Source organism: Sus scrofa, chromosome 4, assembly GCF_000003025.6.
Source record: "Sus scrofa isolate TJ Tabasco breed Duroc chromosome 4, Sscrofa11.1, whole genome shotgun sequence".
Lineage (NCBI taxonomy): Eukaryota > Metazoa > Chordata > Mammalia > Artiodactyla > Suidae > Sus > Sus scrofa.
In genome coordinates, this window is record NC_010446.5 from 83,396,650 (window position 1) to 83,412,495 (window position 15,846).

General features: G+C 45.9%; 1 protein-coding gene across 3 annotated transcripts in view; it reads right to left on the minus strand.

The window, feature by feature from the left end:
- Nucleotides 1-7,453, minus strand: part of RCSD1 (RCSD domain containing 1) — an 81,928-nt gene extending 74,475 nt beyond the window's left edge. The window contains exons 1-2 of one of the 3 annotated variants that reach the window (XM_021088515.1): nucleotides 4,164-4,321; nucleotides 3,516-3,701 (exon numbers count right to left, since the gene is read on the minus strand). In XM_021088515.1, the coding sequence (XP_020944174.1) occupies nucleotides 3,516-3,521 (6 nt within the window). In that variant the 5' untranslated portion in view covers nucleotides 3,522-3,701; nucleotides 4,164-4,321. Of the gene's footprint in view, nucleotides 1-3,515; nucleotides 3,702-4,163; nucleotides 4,322-7,341 lie in introns of those variants that run through there. The other 2 variants (NM_001244462.1, XM_021088513.1) reach the window with 2 other exon arrangements.

A 15,846-nucleotide genomic window follows, 5' to 3' on the forward strand; every position in this document is an offset into this window, starting at 1 on the left:
AAGTAACCCTTTCTTCCAGATGGCTTGAATTCCAGCTCCCACTCAACCACTTAGCCAGCATCCACTATACTCAAAGGCCCTGTGGTTTTTATCTTATTACTTTCATTTTTTTTCTTTCTCTGCTTCCCTATCTTCCTCTCCAGCCAACTGGCCTACTTTCCTGTACAAAGCTGGCATGTTCTCCCTGCACCCATTCCTTATGCCATCTCCTCCTCACCACCCACCTCTCTGTCAGGACTTCTTTTGAGTCTCACATGGAAATACTGAGATTCTGCAGAACTTATGGTCTGCAACAGGCATACCTTTCACACTTAAGCATTTGAAAATTATATACATGACAAAACACAATGGTAAATCTCATTCTCACTATTGGATTGTGAGATTTTATTTTATTTTTTGCTTTTTTAGGACCACATTTGTGATATATGGAAGTTCCCAGGCTAGGGGTCGAACCAGAACTGCAGCTTCCAGCCTAAGCCACAGTCACAGAAACTCAGGATCCAAGTTGCTTCTGTGACCGTGACACCACAGGTCACAGCAACCCTGGATCCTTAACCCACTGAGCAAGGCCAGAGATGGAACCAGCATCCTCATGGATACTAGTCAGATTCATCGCCACTGAGCCATAATGGGAACTCCAGATTATGAGCTTTAAAAGGCATCTTTATCTTGTTTATTCCAGAAGGTTTAATGTGGGCTGAAGCAATGATTGATATTATAGAAACAGCAACGGTGACTTGAAAAAAGGAAAGATTTCCCAAAGACTTCCAATCTCAAGCAGGTTCTAAAGAATGAATGTTGAGTAAGCCTTGATGGCCTAGTTTAAATTCCAAATAGTGGGAAGTGGTATAACTCAGTTTCTCACCAAATACAGCAGCTAAGATTTTTCAGGAATTCCCAATCCCATTCCTGCATATCATATCCCATCATGAAAAGTTCACTTCATGGATAAGAATCGTCACTTCCCCAGCCTAGTGGTTTCCTCTTTACTTCCTTCATCAGTGCTAGCAGTTGAAGTTCTTTTTTCAGGCATTTTTGACAAAGAAACTTCAAAAGCAGTCACTGACGACCAGCAAACCCATGCCCTGTACAGACTCAGTGTAAACTGACAGGCTTCCTGGCTGGTCGAGTAGAATCCCCCATCAATGACTGGACTAGACTATACTAAACTATACTACACTACACTTACACTACACTATACTATACTATTTGTAGACTGGAGGACCTTCTTTTTTCACATGCCCCCCACCCCTACCCTACCCCCCCAGCCACACAGGAAGTTGCTTAGGCAACAGTTTCAGGGCCTCTGCCACACACTGTTCCTTCCTCAACTGAGGGAGAAGAAAGTAGCTTTGGAAAGAGGCCTTTGTGTCTTCCAGAGAACAAAGTTGAAACTTGCATGTGGCCCTCAAGCAGCAAGCAACCCGCTTTTAAGCCTAAAATTTTCCTTTTATCTCCTATCCACTTCTACAAGAGATTAGACAGGTTCTAAAGCATACTGCACCTCTAGGTGGGGGCCCGAGGCACCCTGCACTCTTTTTTTTTTTTTTTAAAGAGCCACACCTATGGCATATGGAAGTTCCCAAGCTAGGGGTTGAATCCAAGCTGCAGCTGCCAGTCTACATCACAGCCACAGCAATACCAGATCTGAGTGGTGTCCTTGACTTGCACCATAGCTCAGGGCAACACTGGATCCTTAACTCACTGGGTGAGGTCCAGGATCGAACCCACAACGTCATGGATACTAGTTGGGTTAGTTTCTGCTGAGCCACAATGGGAACTCCATACCCTGTACTGTTGCAGAGGTGGAAACCTACTCCTAAGGCAACTTCTTCAGGAACCTTCAAATTAGCCTGTGGGCATCCACTGGGCTGTCTCCCTCCTCTGCCCTGAAGCAGCAGCCACCAGAGAGGATCTTGATGCCCTGGGCTATCTTGTAGTAGACTGGCGAACACCCCCTGCTGGGCTTCCCCATGTTCCCTTCCACCCTGAACACCCCTTGCTGGGCTTCCCCATGTTCCCTTCCACCCTTACGCAGCCCTAATCTGTCCAGAGTCTCCCTGGCTTGTAGATGTTCCTATAGAGGGTCCATCTCAGTTTCTGGTGGATCACACTGTCCTCAGTCCTTTATATAAAGCCTCTCTGAAGGGAATCCCTGTTCCTCGAAGACAACTGGTAGAGCTGGATGCCTGAACGCAACTGCTCACACAGAGAGGTCCCAGCACTTTGTAGGCCATGCAGTGAGGTTCACTTAGAACAGCCAACCAGGCCTCCGGTGTAGAGCCGGGAGCCAGGAAGAACTAGCAGAACTAACAGAATCTTTTTTTTTTTTTTTAAGATTTTTATTTTTTCTATTATAATTAATTAATCTTCCGTCAGTTTCTGCTGTACAGTGAAGTGACCCAGTCATACATATATACACACATTCTTTTTCTCACATTCTCCTCCATCATGTTCCATCACAAGTGACTCGATACAGTTCCCTGTGCTACACAGCAGGATCTCATTACTTATCCACTCCAAATGCAATAGTTTGCATCTACTAACCAATCCCAAGAACTGACAGAATCTTGAAGGTGCTGAGCACAGCCCTGGAGGAGCAGTTCAGCTTTTGAAAAGGCCGGGAATCACCTTGGAAGCTAGACAACATTTACACCTTCTCTTTTCTTCTTTTCAAAAGCAAACAACAAAACAAAACAAAAAAAAGTCTGAGTCCCCTAAGACTGGCTTGAGGCTAAATGTGTCAGTCTCAGTTTCAAGGGAGGGAAATCTGTGGACACCTCAAGATGTGGAGAAGGCAGAGAGGAGGGGTATAACACCCAGTCCCTCCTCCCATGGAAGGTGGTTCCTAGATCCCACTAGCATTGGAACCGTCCCAGGAAAATCCCAGGCAGAGTAGTGGCGGGCCCTTCACCCTAGTGCCCCCACACAGATGTGGCCAGCACACCCCCATACCTGCAGGGACATAGAGGGGAGTCTCAAATTTGATCAGAAATAGTGTCATCTGCCAACAAGGGGCGCTTTTCAGAAAGTTCTGAAACGTGACAGACAGAAGTGGGACGTGAGAAGCAAGAGGGCAACTGGACTCTAAATACTCCAATCATACTGAAAATGGAAGCCCACAGCCTGGCAAAGAAATGCATCACGTTAAGCTCTGTTTCTCTTTCAAAACCCATCTCCTCAGATCCAGCGGCTTCGGCTTTTTTGAGGGTTTGCCCACTTACAAAGTTGACGGCACCTAACCACCCCTCCCCGCCCCCACAAGCATTTAAGTTCCTAAGCCAGATAGCAGGACTTCCAGAAAGGCCCCTCCTTCTCCCTGAGGTCTTCCCCTGCCGACCCCTGCTAGCCCGGAGGGGTCCCCTAGGTAGGACCCGGGTGTTGGCCAGGAGGCTTGGGAGCGGCTGGCGTGCGCAGTGCTCCCCGACGGGCAGCGATGAGCCCCGAGCTCCCGGCTCCCCGCTGAGATCGCAGCCCCGCGCGCCGCCTCGCCCGCGCGCCACCGGCTCCTTTACCTCCATGTCCTCCAGGTGCCGACTCGGCGGCGGCCGAGCGCGCTCACTCGGGCCTGGGCTCGCGATCCTCGCTCTCCGCTCGGCTCCCGCCCGGGCCGGGTTCGGCTGCGGCGGGCACAGCGCAAGTGGGCGGCGGCGCGCCCGGCTCGCTGGCTGCGGGACTGCCCCGTCTGCCCTGGTCCTGAGCTAGAGAACGAGGAAGGAGGAGGAGGAGGAGGAAGGGAGGGAGGGAGAGAGGGAGGGAGGGAGGGGAGGGAGGGGAGGGGAGGGGGGAGGGAGGGAGAGGGAAGGAGGCCGGCGATCAGGGTTTAAATTTAGACACAAATCTAAACAGATACTGTCCCCTCCCGAGGCAGGACTCAAACGAGGGAGCCACGACTCCATTAATCTGCCCAAACATGGGGATGGGACAGCCGCCTGGCCCCTCTTTCTCGCAAAGTTTCTTCAGGACCCTGGTCTTTGCCTTGGTGTCAGTCCTTCTCAACCTCTCACTCCTTTGACACGCCTCCTTTCTTTTTCTTGCCCTAAAAGTTCCAGTCGTTCCTTCATTCTTTTAAATCTCCCTTCTTTTCTATTTACTGTTTTTATGTACATCCCTGCTCCTTTCTTTCCTCACTTAAAAAAGAATTGCGTTCGCTGTGTGCCTACCTGGTTTTCCTGGCGTCCCTGGGCAACATGTGAGGACCTTCCCTGGTTGATGTGTCCGTGTTCTCTCAGGACCTCCCCCTCCCCCCAAAAGGAGCTGTTCGGGACAGTGCTTTCAATGCCCAGGGTGGTCCGGCTCCACCACCCTGCCTCTCTACCTCTGTCTCACGTTTTCATGAAACCACTATCAATCTATCCATCTCTCAGCTGTGTATCAGGAAGATGAGGACGAGAGAAGAAAACCAAGGAATCCGAGCAGAGTTTTCCAAGCTCCCTGTAGCAGTATATCTTCCCCTCTCCCCCAGTTTGATGCATTCAATTTTGTGGAATTTAAGCTTCCACAAGCTGCTTCCTAAAGGGCCTTTTTTGCTGTTCCTAAGTGTACTCTAAGGAATAGAGTAAAGGGCAAGATCCTGAACATCCAATTCCCAGAGGCCCAGCATAGCAGTCCTCCCCCAGGGCCATCCCAGTCCTCTGGGCAGCAAAGAGGCAGAAGAAAACAAAGCTGCCTGCGAGGCACGGGGTGGGGGAGGGGGGGTTGGAATCTGGAGCAGCTTCTCTCTCTGCTACCAGTTTATAACCCTGGCCATCAGCCTAGATGCCCCTTCTGGATCCCCTAACCCTCCCAGAGAGGAAGAGGGGAAATGCCTTCAGAGACCTGGGATGTGAAGGGGATGAGCTGGCAAGGATGCCTCTGTGTCTTTCTGTAGTGTTCTTGCGCCCCCATTCCTACCCTAAACCCCAAACTCACCCTGGGAGAGGGACAGTGGGCCAGGTCATCATGAGCACAGTGAAGAGAGATATATGGAGAAACTGATAACAGAGACCAGTTGAGAGTTTGCTCACACTACAAAGAATTGCCCTGATTCTGCTTCTTATCCCAAGACCACCTGCAGACTATCAGGCACTTAGATTTCTGCTTTGGGTATCAGCCTTAGAAACATGCCCTCTTCCCCGTAGAATCTTCTAAGGCCTTTCTTTCCTAGGCTAGGGGTCCAATCAGAGCTGTAGCTACTGGCCTACACCACAGCCACAGCAACATCAGATCCAGACCACGTCTTCAACCTACACCACAGCTCATGGCAATGCCGGATCCTTAATCTGCTAAGCAAGGCCAGGGATTAAACCCACATCCTCACAGATACAAGTCAGGTTTGTTACCACTGAGCCATGACCAAACTCCAAGCCTGCCTTTCTAAAACACTAGTAGCCTTAATGGCCAAGTATTTTCCAATTCATTTAACTTGGCTGAGCATAAAGCTAAGAGCCTTGATTTCAGAAACAAAGTGAAAGTTGAATTCCAGCTTTGCTTCTTTCTAGATATGTTTTCTTTTCTTTTCTTTTTTTTTTTTTTTGGCTTTTTGCTATTTCTTTGGGCCGCTCCCGCGGCATATGGAGGTTCCCCAGCTAGGGGTCTAATCGGAGCTGTAGCCGCCAGCCTACGCCAGAGCCACAGCAACGCGGGATCCGAGCCACATCTGCAACCTACACCACAGCTCACGGCAACGCCTGATCCTTAACCCACTGAGCAAGGCCAGGGATCGAACCCGCAACCTCATGGTTCCTAGTCGGATTCGTTAACCTCTGCGCCACGACGGGAACTCCTAGATATGTTTTCTTAGACAAGTCACTTACCCTCTCTGATCCTCGCTTATGTCACCTATGTAGTTTAGTAGGCACTCTGAAAAGAGCAGCTATTTTTATAATGCTCAGCTTGAATGTACAAGCTCAAATGAATAGGGACTCAATATTTCTTTTATTGCCAGGCATTCTAGGGTCCAATGAATGGGGCCTTCACCCCCAGGAATTAATGGTAAGACCCTTCCCATTCCAGCCACACAGTTATGGAGGTGAGGGCACTAGGCAACAACTGACGGCAAAAAAGGAAGTATCGGAGTTCCCGTCGTGGCACAGCGGAAACAAATCCGACTAGGAACCATGAGGTTGCAGGTTTGATCCCTGGCCTCGATCAGTGGGTTAAGGTTCTGGCATTGCTCTGAGCTGTGGTGTAGGTCGCAGGTGCGGCTTGGATCTGGCATTGCTGTGGCTGTGGTGTAGATTGGCAGCTGTAGCTCTGATTAGACTCCTAGCCTGGGAACCTCCATATGCTGCGGTGCGGCCCTGAAAAGCCAAAAGCCAAAAGCCAAAAAAAAAAAAAAAAGACAGAGGAAAAAAAAAAGGAAGTGTCTTTGTACCTTGCAAAGCCTACTTGTGCTTGTAATTTTTTCTCCCTTTCCTTTTTTTAAAGGTGGGGACTGAGTTGGTGGTGGGAGTGTAGTTTCTTACCATGTCTTCTAAGTCTGACTCATGGGGCCTTTTCATTTCATTTGTCATCCTCCTCTCTGCTCAGAACGGGGCTGCCCCAGCACAGGCTTCTGGCTTCACAAACAGGAGGGCGGAAGTGCTTACCCGAAGGAAACCGTTAGGCCCAGATAGCATCGCAGTCACTCAAGGTGACTTGCAGCTGCAGCCCACGCCCTGCTCAGGCCTTCCCTCAGCCACGTGAGGACCCAGGATCCACAGTGCAAATTAGCTCGGCTTCAGCTCTGTTCCTACATGCAGGGTGGGATGCCCTTTCAGAGCTGACTGGGCCGGAGGCAGAGACCTTCATGGGAGGAAGGAGTGAAAAATGGGGAGAAGGGGCAGAGGCCCAGGGCTCAGTTTCAGCAGCCCTGAGTAGGTATAGGGCCCATGCCCCTCTTATCTTCCCTTCCTGTCCCTCCTGAAGATCCTCAGAAGCTAGAATGGAAATAAACCAGCTGGCAAACACCCCATTTTTGCTGGGCTATCTGGGGTTGTGACTTGCTGCTCTGTGTGCTGAGAGGAGCTGACAACCAAGGGGAAGGGAAAGTGGCTCTGAGGGGGTGTCTCCCCTCCCGCTCTAGGAGACTGGTTGGCTCACAAGGGCCCACTTCCTTTACTCTCCTCTCTTCACAAACCCTGGCAGTCTGAATCAGCCAAGCAGAAAATAAAGGCCAGTGCAGAATGAAGAACAAGAAACACCAGGAGTTCCCGGCACAAGTGGGTTAAAATCTGACTGCAGTGGTTAGGGTCACAGCTCAGGCTCATTGGGAACTTCCTTATGCTGTGGGTGCAGCCATGAAAGAAAGAAAGAAAGAGAGAGAGAGAGAGAGAGAGAGAGAAGCCAGAGATGCAGCTTAAGCAGAGGAGCCCATCTTACCATGAGCAGCTCCAGGCCTTCAATAAATAGTGAATGAACGAAGCAAATTAATAGGATCTCTGCCTTTAAATCAAGGGTAGAGACTTTTTCCATAGGTAGGTCTCCAGTGGGAAAGAAAATCTGATGGGAGAAAAGATCATGGAAGGGTACAAGTTATGCAGTAACTTAGTTTTTAGGCAGAATTGCTAAGTGCTCCAATCAATCAGCTCTTAGTAAGTGGCCACACTGTGCTGTTGACTGTCCATTTTAAAAATTAAGAGCAAGAAGCAAATATCCTTCCATGACTATAAATACTTACTTTAACACACACACACACACACACACACACACACACACACTCAGCCCTAAGTCCTGAGAATGCTGCAAAAATAAAACAAAACAACTCATACTGGGAGTTCCTATCGTGGCTCAGTGGAAATGAATCTGACTAGCATCCATAAGGACGCAGGTTCTATCCCTGGCCTTGCTCGGTAGGTTAAAGATACGGTGTTGCATGAGCTCTGGTGTAGGTTGCAGACACGGCTCAGATCTGGCGTTGCTGTGGCTGTGGTGCAGGCTGGCAGCTGCAGCTCCTCTAATTTAACTCCTAGTCTGGGAACTTCCATATGCTGCGGGTGCAGCCCTAAAAAAAAAAAAAAAACCCAAAACGAAAAACTCGTCCTGCCACAAGTGACTATCAATGAGGAAGAGTTGAATATACTAAAATTAAAACAAGACTTGAGAGCTCATGTGTTCAAGGAATGGCAATGGAGGGTTTCCCAGAGGAAGATGATAGCACATGAAATGTAAACTGAGGAGGAAGGTAGCAGGGTAACAGTTGGGCCACAAGGAGGATGATGAAGTACTGAAAGGGCAGCCAGCAGGGTCGGGCAACCTCATGAGACAATTGCCTTATGACAGCAATTATAGTTGTAATACTTTTAGGTAAGAAGTATCATTGGATGCTAAATCTAGTGGGTAAAAATGGAATGAGGACTAGGATTTTATATAATTCCAAAGTCTCTCCCCAGAAGTTACTCATTAATTACAAAGAAAAAAAGTAACTTAACAGAGAATAAGCCTAACAGACACCATATTAATCAAATGATCAAATAAACAGCAGCAGTGACGGGACAAATTGACTTCACATTCTACCTGATGGGATGTAATAAGAAGAGCACACCATCACTTCTGTGATAATCTGGCCCAAGGTGCATAACCTGAATCTAATCATGAAGAAACACTGGACAAGCTAAATGGAAAGACGTTCCTCAAAGTCACAGTGAGTTCCAAAAGTGCCCATGTCAAGAAGGTCAAGGGAAGGCTGGGGAAGGGTTCAGGTTAAAGGAGACTAGAGCCAATAACAATTGGATTGACCATGTACTTCTAGATTGGTTCCTTTGACTATAAAGTATATTAAGGGAATTATTATATATATTATACATTATTGTATATATCAAATCATCATAATTTGTGCTTTTAAGTATCTTACAATTTTATTTGTCAATTATATCTCAATAAAGCTGAAAAAAGATAAATTACTAGAATTGGCAAAATTGTAAGGAATTCTGGGTGAAGGATGTATGGGAGTTTTTGTACTAAACTTACAATTTTCTCAAAGTTTAAAATTATTTCAGAGTTCCTGTTGTGGTTCAGTGGAAACGAATCTATCCCTGTCCTTGCTCGATGGGTTAAGGATCCAGCATTGTCGTGAGCCGGGGTGTAGTTGCAGACGCGGCTCAGATCTGGCGTCGCTGTGGCTGAGGCTGTGGCTGGCAGCTGTAGCTCTGATTAGACCCCTAGCCTGAGAACCTCCATATGCCATGGGTATGGCCCTAAAAAGACAAAAAAAAAAAAAAAAAAAAAAAAGTTTAAAATCATTTCCAACTAAAAAGTTAGGAAAAAAGGTGGCTGGGTAAGAACTGAACCCTCCTATTTCTTTTCTTTCTTTCCTTCCTTCCTTCCTTCTTTTTAGGGCCGCATGTGAGCCATATGGAAGTTCCCAGGCTAGGGGTCCAATCGGAACTACAGCTGCTGGCCTACACCACAGCCACACAGCAATTCGGATCCGAGCCGTGTCTGTGACCTACACCACAGCTCGTGGCAACAACAGACTGTCAACCACTGAGTGATGCCAGGGATCGAACCTGCATCCTCTTGGTTTCTAGTCAGATTTGTTTCTGCTGCACCACAAGAGGAACTCCTGAGCCCTCCCATTTCTTTGATTCCAAACTGACTCCCTACTCAGTCCCTTTATCATGTGTTTCTCCCCACCCTACCCCACCCCCAGAGACCCACAGGATGGTCCGGGGGCCTGTTGACAGTGGTGATAAAGAGATTGTGGGTAGAGAGAGAGTCTAGTCTTCTGAAATGGAGACAGGAAGGGGATTATTTAAATCTTTCTTTGTATAAATATCTTTGTGATGTTTCAGTGGTTACAGCAAACACAAGTATTTTTAAAGTTTTGGGGGAGAGTATTTTGGGGTTTTTTTTTTTTTTTTTTGTCTTTTTAGGTCCACATCTGCGGCATATGGAAGTTCCCAGGCTAGGGGTCAAATCAGAGCTGCAGCTACCAGGCTACACCACAGCCACAGCAACGCTAGGTCGGACCTACACCTCAGCTCACAGCAACGCCGGATCCTTCAACCCAATGAGCGAGGCCAGGGATCAAACCTGCATCCTCATGAATACTAGTTGGGTTCATTACTGCTGAGCCTTGATGGGAACTCCACTGGGGGAGAGATTTAACCGAAGAAAAAAAAGAAGAAGAAGAAAACACAAGAACCAAACTGGACAGAAGGAAGACTGGACCTACTGACGGAGACCACAGTTAGCTCAGGTGCACTGAGAAAGGCTGGGTGTCTATGGCGAAAGAAAGGCCAACCGGGGATATCCTGGGATGAGTCTGGTCTCATCATCAATGCCAAAGAACAGTGTTGACAGAAAAAAATCAAAGAGGATAGGATAGCATAGGCTCCTTTTGTGGCAGAACCTAAGTTCAAGAATGAAGTCAGGCCAATCTACAAGGAAACCCAAACCTTCTCAACCCTAAAGTGTGTCATGCAGAACATCTGAGCACTAGTGTAGATGTAAATTATAATGACTCAGGGGGCTTTGAAAAAATATCTATGCCTGCCCACCACTACCCCCTCAACAGGGAGTGGGGCCTGTGTCAGTGCTTTTTAAGCTTCAGTAAAGAGTAAATCTTGAATAGTCTAAGCCAATTATGGAAATACCATTCTTCTTGCCAAAACTGTTTTAGAGAGAGGTAAGTGAGGAAATTTTAGCCAGAGAGAAAAAAGGGGAAACCTTCATCCTTTCCAATAAAGGAACACATAGGAAGAGATGCCCCATAAATATAGGGTGTTGTCCTACCTGGTGTAATGCCTGGAACTCCAGCAACTATTTTGCTAACATGAGGCAAACCTGGGCAGTTTCAAGATTTTTATTTTTATTTTTTTGTCATTGTATATCCCATGTGCCTAAATCAAGGCCAGGCACAAATAGTCATTCAATAACTGTTCATTGAGCAAGGAACCCAATGAGTTTGTTGACCTAGTGATGTTGTTGAGGCACTGAATTAACCAGCTCTGGAGGGACTATCCCTTGGAACTCTTGTTATGTGAAATAATACATTTCTTCATGGTTTAAGCCATTTGAGCATGATCTTTTGTTACAGCTGAGAGCATCCAACTGATTCAGATATACACAACCTTAAAGAAGACAAAATCAGGAGTTCCCACTGTGGCCCAGTGGGTTAAGAACCCGACTAGTATCCATGAAGATTTGCGCTCAATCCCTGGCCTTGCTCAGTGGGTTAAGGATTCAGTGTTGCCACAAGCTGCAGCATAGACTGCAGATGTGGCTTGGATCTGGTGCTGCTGTGGCTGTGGTATAGGCTGGCAGCTGCAACACCAATTTAACCCCTAGCCTAGGAACGTCCAAATGATGCAGGTGTGGCTCTAAAAAGAAAAAAAAAAAGGAGAAGACAAAATTGGACAGATATACCAGTACAAGGAAAGAAGCAATCTCTCAGAAAAATGTCCAACAGAGATGTGGATAAAGACTTGCATGGAAGTGCAGACACACACACACACACACACACACACACACAGAGGAGAATGTGAAGCAGAAAAAGGGAGTGGGGAGTTCCCGTCATGGCACAGTGGTTAATGAATCCGACTAGGAACCATGAGGTTGCGGGTTCGGTCCCTGCCCTTGCTCAGTGGGTTGACGATCCGGCGTTGCTGTGAGCTGTGGTGTAGGTTGCAGACGTGGCTCGGATCCAGTGTTGCTGTGGCTCTGGCCTAGGCTGGTGGCTACAGCTCTGATTCAACCCCTAGCCTGGGAACCTCCATATGCCGCGGAAGCGGCCCAAGAAATAGCAAAAAAAAAAAAAAGAAAAAAAAAAAAAAGAAAAAGGGAGTGGGAAACCTAACTAATATCCATTGTGGAAGGAAAAAAAATTTAAATTGAAAAAATAAGCATAATCATTATCAGAATTTGGAGTGTCTTGGAGTTCCTGTCGTGGCTCAGTGGAAATGAATCTGACTAGCATCCAAACCAGGATCACAGGTTTGATCCCTGGCCTCACTCAGTGGGTTAAGGATCTGGCATTGCCATGAGTTGTAGTGTAGGTTGCAGAATCGGCTTGGATCTAGCATTGCTGTGGCTGTGGCGTAGGCCAGCAGCTACAGCTCTGATTCGACCCCAAGACTGGGAGCCTCCATATGCCACGGGTGAGGTCCTAAAAAGACAGAAAATAAAATAATAAATAAAAATAAAAACAACAGAATTTGGACTGTCATAATTCCCATCTAAATTTCAGACAGCAGGTGATCTATATAATCCTTTATCTTATTCTTAAAAAGAAAAAGAACTGGTTTCTTCTAGAAATAAAGTGGGGTGATATTTACAGAAATAAAGATGTGTTTTCATGAAGTAATTTCATATCACCATTTCTTTTAGGATATAGATAGTAACATTAAGTGATGTTGTAGTTTTGCCGCTAAAGGAGTTTACTAGTATGAATCAGTCACTTGGACTGTGCAGGAGCTTGTCCAAAGCTGGAGGTTACCTGCATGGCCTTAAAATGAGTATGTCCAGTGATTCTACCCTAATAAAGTGAAACAGGTTATAAGAAAGAATATTATCCTCCCACCTGCCATGCAGCCCCTTTGTCTTTTTCTTTTTCTTTTTTTTTTAACATGGACAACAGGAAAAGGATTATGTGGAAAGTTTTTCTGTACAAAGTAGACATTTGCAAAATACTATCAAAAACCTGTGTCACATTTTAGTCTCTCTTTCCCTCTTGTAGTGGTCTCATTATCCATCCATTTGTCCATGCCAGAAACCTGGAAGTCGTTCTTGATTTTCCTTCATCTTTACCAACCAGGTACTACAGTTTTACCTCTGAAATATCCTGACATTACTTCCCCCAACAGTGTCCTAGTTCATCTCTATATCTACTAATTGTTGCCCCCGCCTCCAACCTTGACTCACATTCTCCCCAAATCTATTTTCCACTCCACAGGCGGTCATCTTTCTAAAGATTACTTTAGAGAGTGTAACTCACACCCTTTCCTGACATGGCCATGTCTACCTCTACAGCCTCTTCTCAAAAGAGAACACCCAATATTCCACACTCAAGCCATCCTGAAGTGCTTTTGGGTCCCCGAATGAGCCCTTTCCTCTGCCTGGGACACATTCCTTGCTTTCCACAAAGCACAAAATTAAAAGTTAACTCTTTTTTTTTTTTTTTTTTTTTTAAGGCAAGAAACAGAGTTATTAAGCAAAGTTAACTCTTAATCACCTCTTGGTTCTCAGATTAGGCTTCCTCCAGGAAGATGGTTCCTACCACTTGGAAGAGATATGCTTCCAATTACTTTATTTATTTATTGCTATTTTAGGACCACACCCAGGCTAGGGGTGGAAATGGAGCTGTAGCCACTGGCCAACGCCACAGCCACAGCAACTCAGGATCCGAACTAAGCCGTGACGGGAACTCCTCCAATTACTTTAAAATTGCCTGTTTGTTTTTTCTTTTAATCCTCCTACAAAAGCAACCTGCATCACAGCTCATGGCAATACTTCATCCTTAACCCATTGAGTGAGGCCAGGGATCGAACCCTCATCCTCATGGATCCTAGTTCGTTAACCGCTGAGCCATGATGGGAATTCCTCCAATTACTTTAAAATTGCCTGTTTATTTTTTTCTTTTAATCCTCCTATAAAAGCTTAATCTCTCTTTGGCCCCACCTGCAGCATGCGGAAGTTCGCACTCACACCACAGCAGCACCCAAGTCACAGCAGTAACAATACCAGATTCTTAACCCGATGCGCCATCAGGGAACTCTAAAACTTTAACTGTAGAGGGTACATTCTATTCTGTCTTCGTTAGAGTTCTATGCTCAGTGTTGGGTTCAAATTTGGTGAGCAAGCACATGTTGGGGGAACAAATGGACACTGGCTCTGTGCAAAAGAGGTAGATAATTCATTTTGTAATCCACTTCTTGAATGTTCACCTAAAAATGTGGTACAAACAGAGAAAGTTGTAATGCAGAGGACACACAGAAATTTAAAGATCAGCATTGAAACCAGATTTCCTGGTTCCAGCTGTGACCTTGATCAAGTTAATTTTGCTCACTCCTCAGTTTCTCCATCTGTAATATGGGGCTGATAAGAGCACTTACTGCATAAAGTTGTAAGGATTAAGTGATAAAGTTTGGGTCATTATTGTCATAGATGTAATAGAAGCTGCAGTGGCATTTTATCACAAAGAAATTATTGTAACCAGGGGCAGGTAGCAAATACAGCTTCCTCTACAACATGATTCCATATTTATCTCTCAATTCCAAGCTATCCACTCATGATTTTCACCTACTTTTTTTTTTTTTTTGGTCTTTTGTATTTTTAGGGCCGCACCTGCACACATGGAGGTCTGTCCCCAGACTAGGGGTTGATCGGAGCTGTAGCTGCCAGCTTACACCACAGTCACAGCAATGCCAGATCCTTAACCCAATGAGCGGGGCCAGGGATCGGACCCAAGTCCTCATGGATGCTAGTCAGGTTCGTTAACCACAGAGCCAGGATGGGGAACTCCAAATTTCACCTACTTTTAATAAATTTGTCTGCTTGGCTGCAGCTTCACCTTGGAGGAAAGATTTATCTTTGTCTTACCTCTCCTCATCTGTACTTTATCTGACTGTTCTAGAATATTTTAAGTTCAGATTCAAATCTGCATTTTTTTGCATGCCCCCCCCAAAATGATGGGAGGGGAGTTCCTCAGATCTCACTTCTGAATAAATTTCACTATCTTGAACAGTATTTCATTTTCAAAACCAGTTTTAAGTTATACTTATTTAAATAATGCATAAATTTAATGCACAGAAACTATAGGGGTTTTCTGGCATAGTCAAAGATTTGACATTCTTTCCTATTTTTTTGGTAGGGCCAGAGGCCTGTTGAAGTTTCTGGGCCAGGGATCAAAGCTGCACCTTGAGTTCCCATTGTGGCTCAGTGGAAACAAATCTGACTAGTACCCATGAGGTCGTAGGTCGGATCCCTGGCCTTTCTCAGCGGGTTAAGGGTCTGATGTTGCAGTGAGCTGTGGTGTAGGTTGCAGACGTGGCCCAGATCCCACATTGCTGTGGCTGTGGTGTAGGCCAGCAGCTACAGATTCCATATGCCTCAGGTGTGGCCCTAAAATGACCAAAAAAAAAAAAAAAAAAAAAAGGCTCCTTAACTTGCTGTGCCACAAAGGAACTTTGTGAATTTCTTTCCTAAATCTTACCACTTATCAACTGGTTTACTTGTTCTCATCCTATTGTATAACATTATAACTACTCATACTGAAGTCTTTTTCATGATTTTAAAGTTTTGAAGTATGTCATTTTTAACATTTCCTTCATTCATCTTTGCGGCTTCCTGACCTGTGAAAATATTTGAGACTTTTTCATTTCTTTTTTCTTTTCTTTCTTTCTTTTTTTTCTTTAGGGACGCACCTGTGACGTATGGAAGTTCCTAGGTTAGGGGTCGAATCGGAGCTACAGCTGCCAGCCTACGCAACAGCCACTTCATATTACTTTCATCTTGGTGTCCCCAATACCATTTAGCCCGTGAGGCCCACACAGACTCCTTATCTTGTAAGCATGTCATTTATCTGCGAAGGCATGAAATAATAGACCCTCAGACATTTGAATCATAATACAAATTAAATGTCCTGAAGGAGTATACGACTAGATGCTGCTAGGAGTTCCCGTCGTGGCACAGCGGAAATGAATCCGGCAAGGAACCATGAGGTTGTGGGGTTGATCCCTAGCCTTCCTCAATGGGTTAAGGATCTGGTGTTGCTGTGAGCTGTGGTGTAGGTTGCAGACACAGCTTGGATCCTGCATTGCTGTGGCGTAGCCCAGCAGCTCTGATTTGTCAACCCCTAGCCTAGGAACCTCCATATGCCTTGGGTGTGGCCCTAAAAAGCAAAAAAAAAAAAAAAAAAAAAAAGCAAAAAGCAAAAAAAAGACTTGA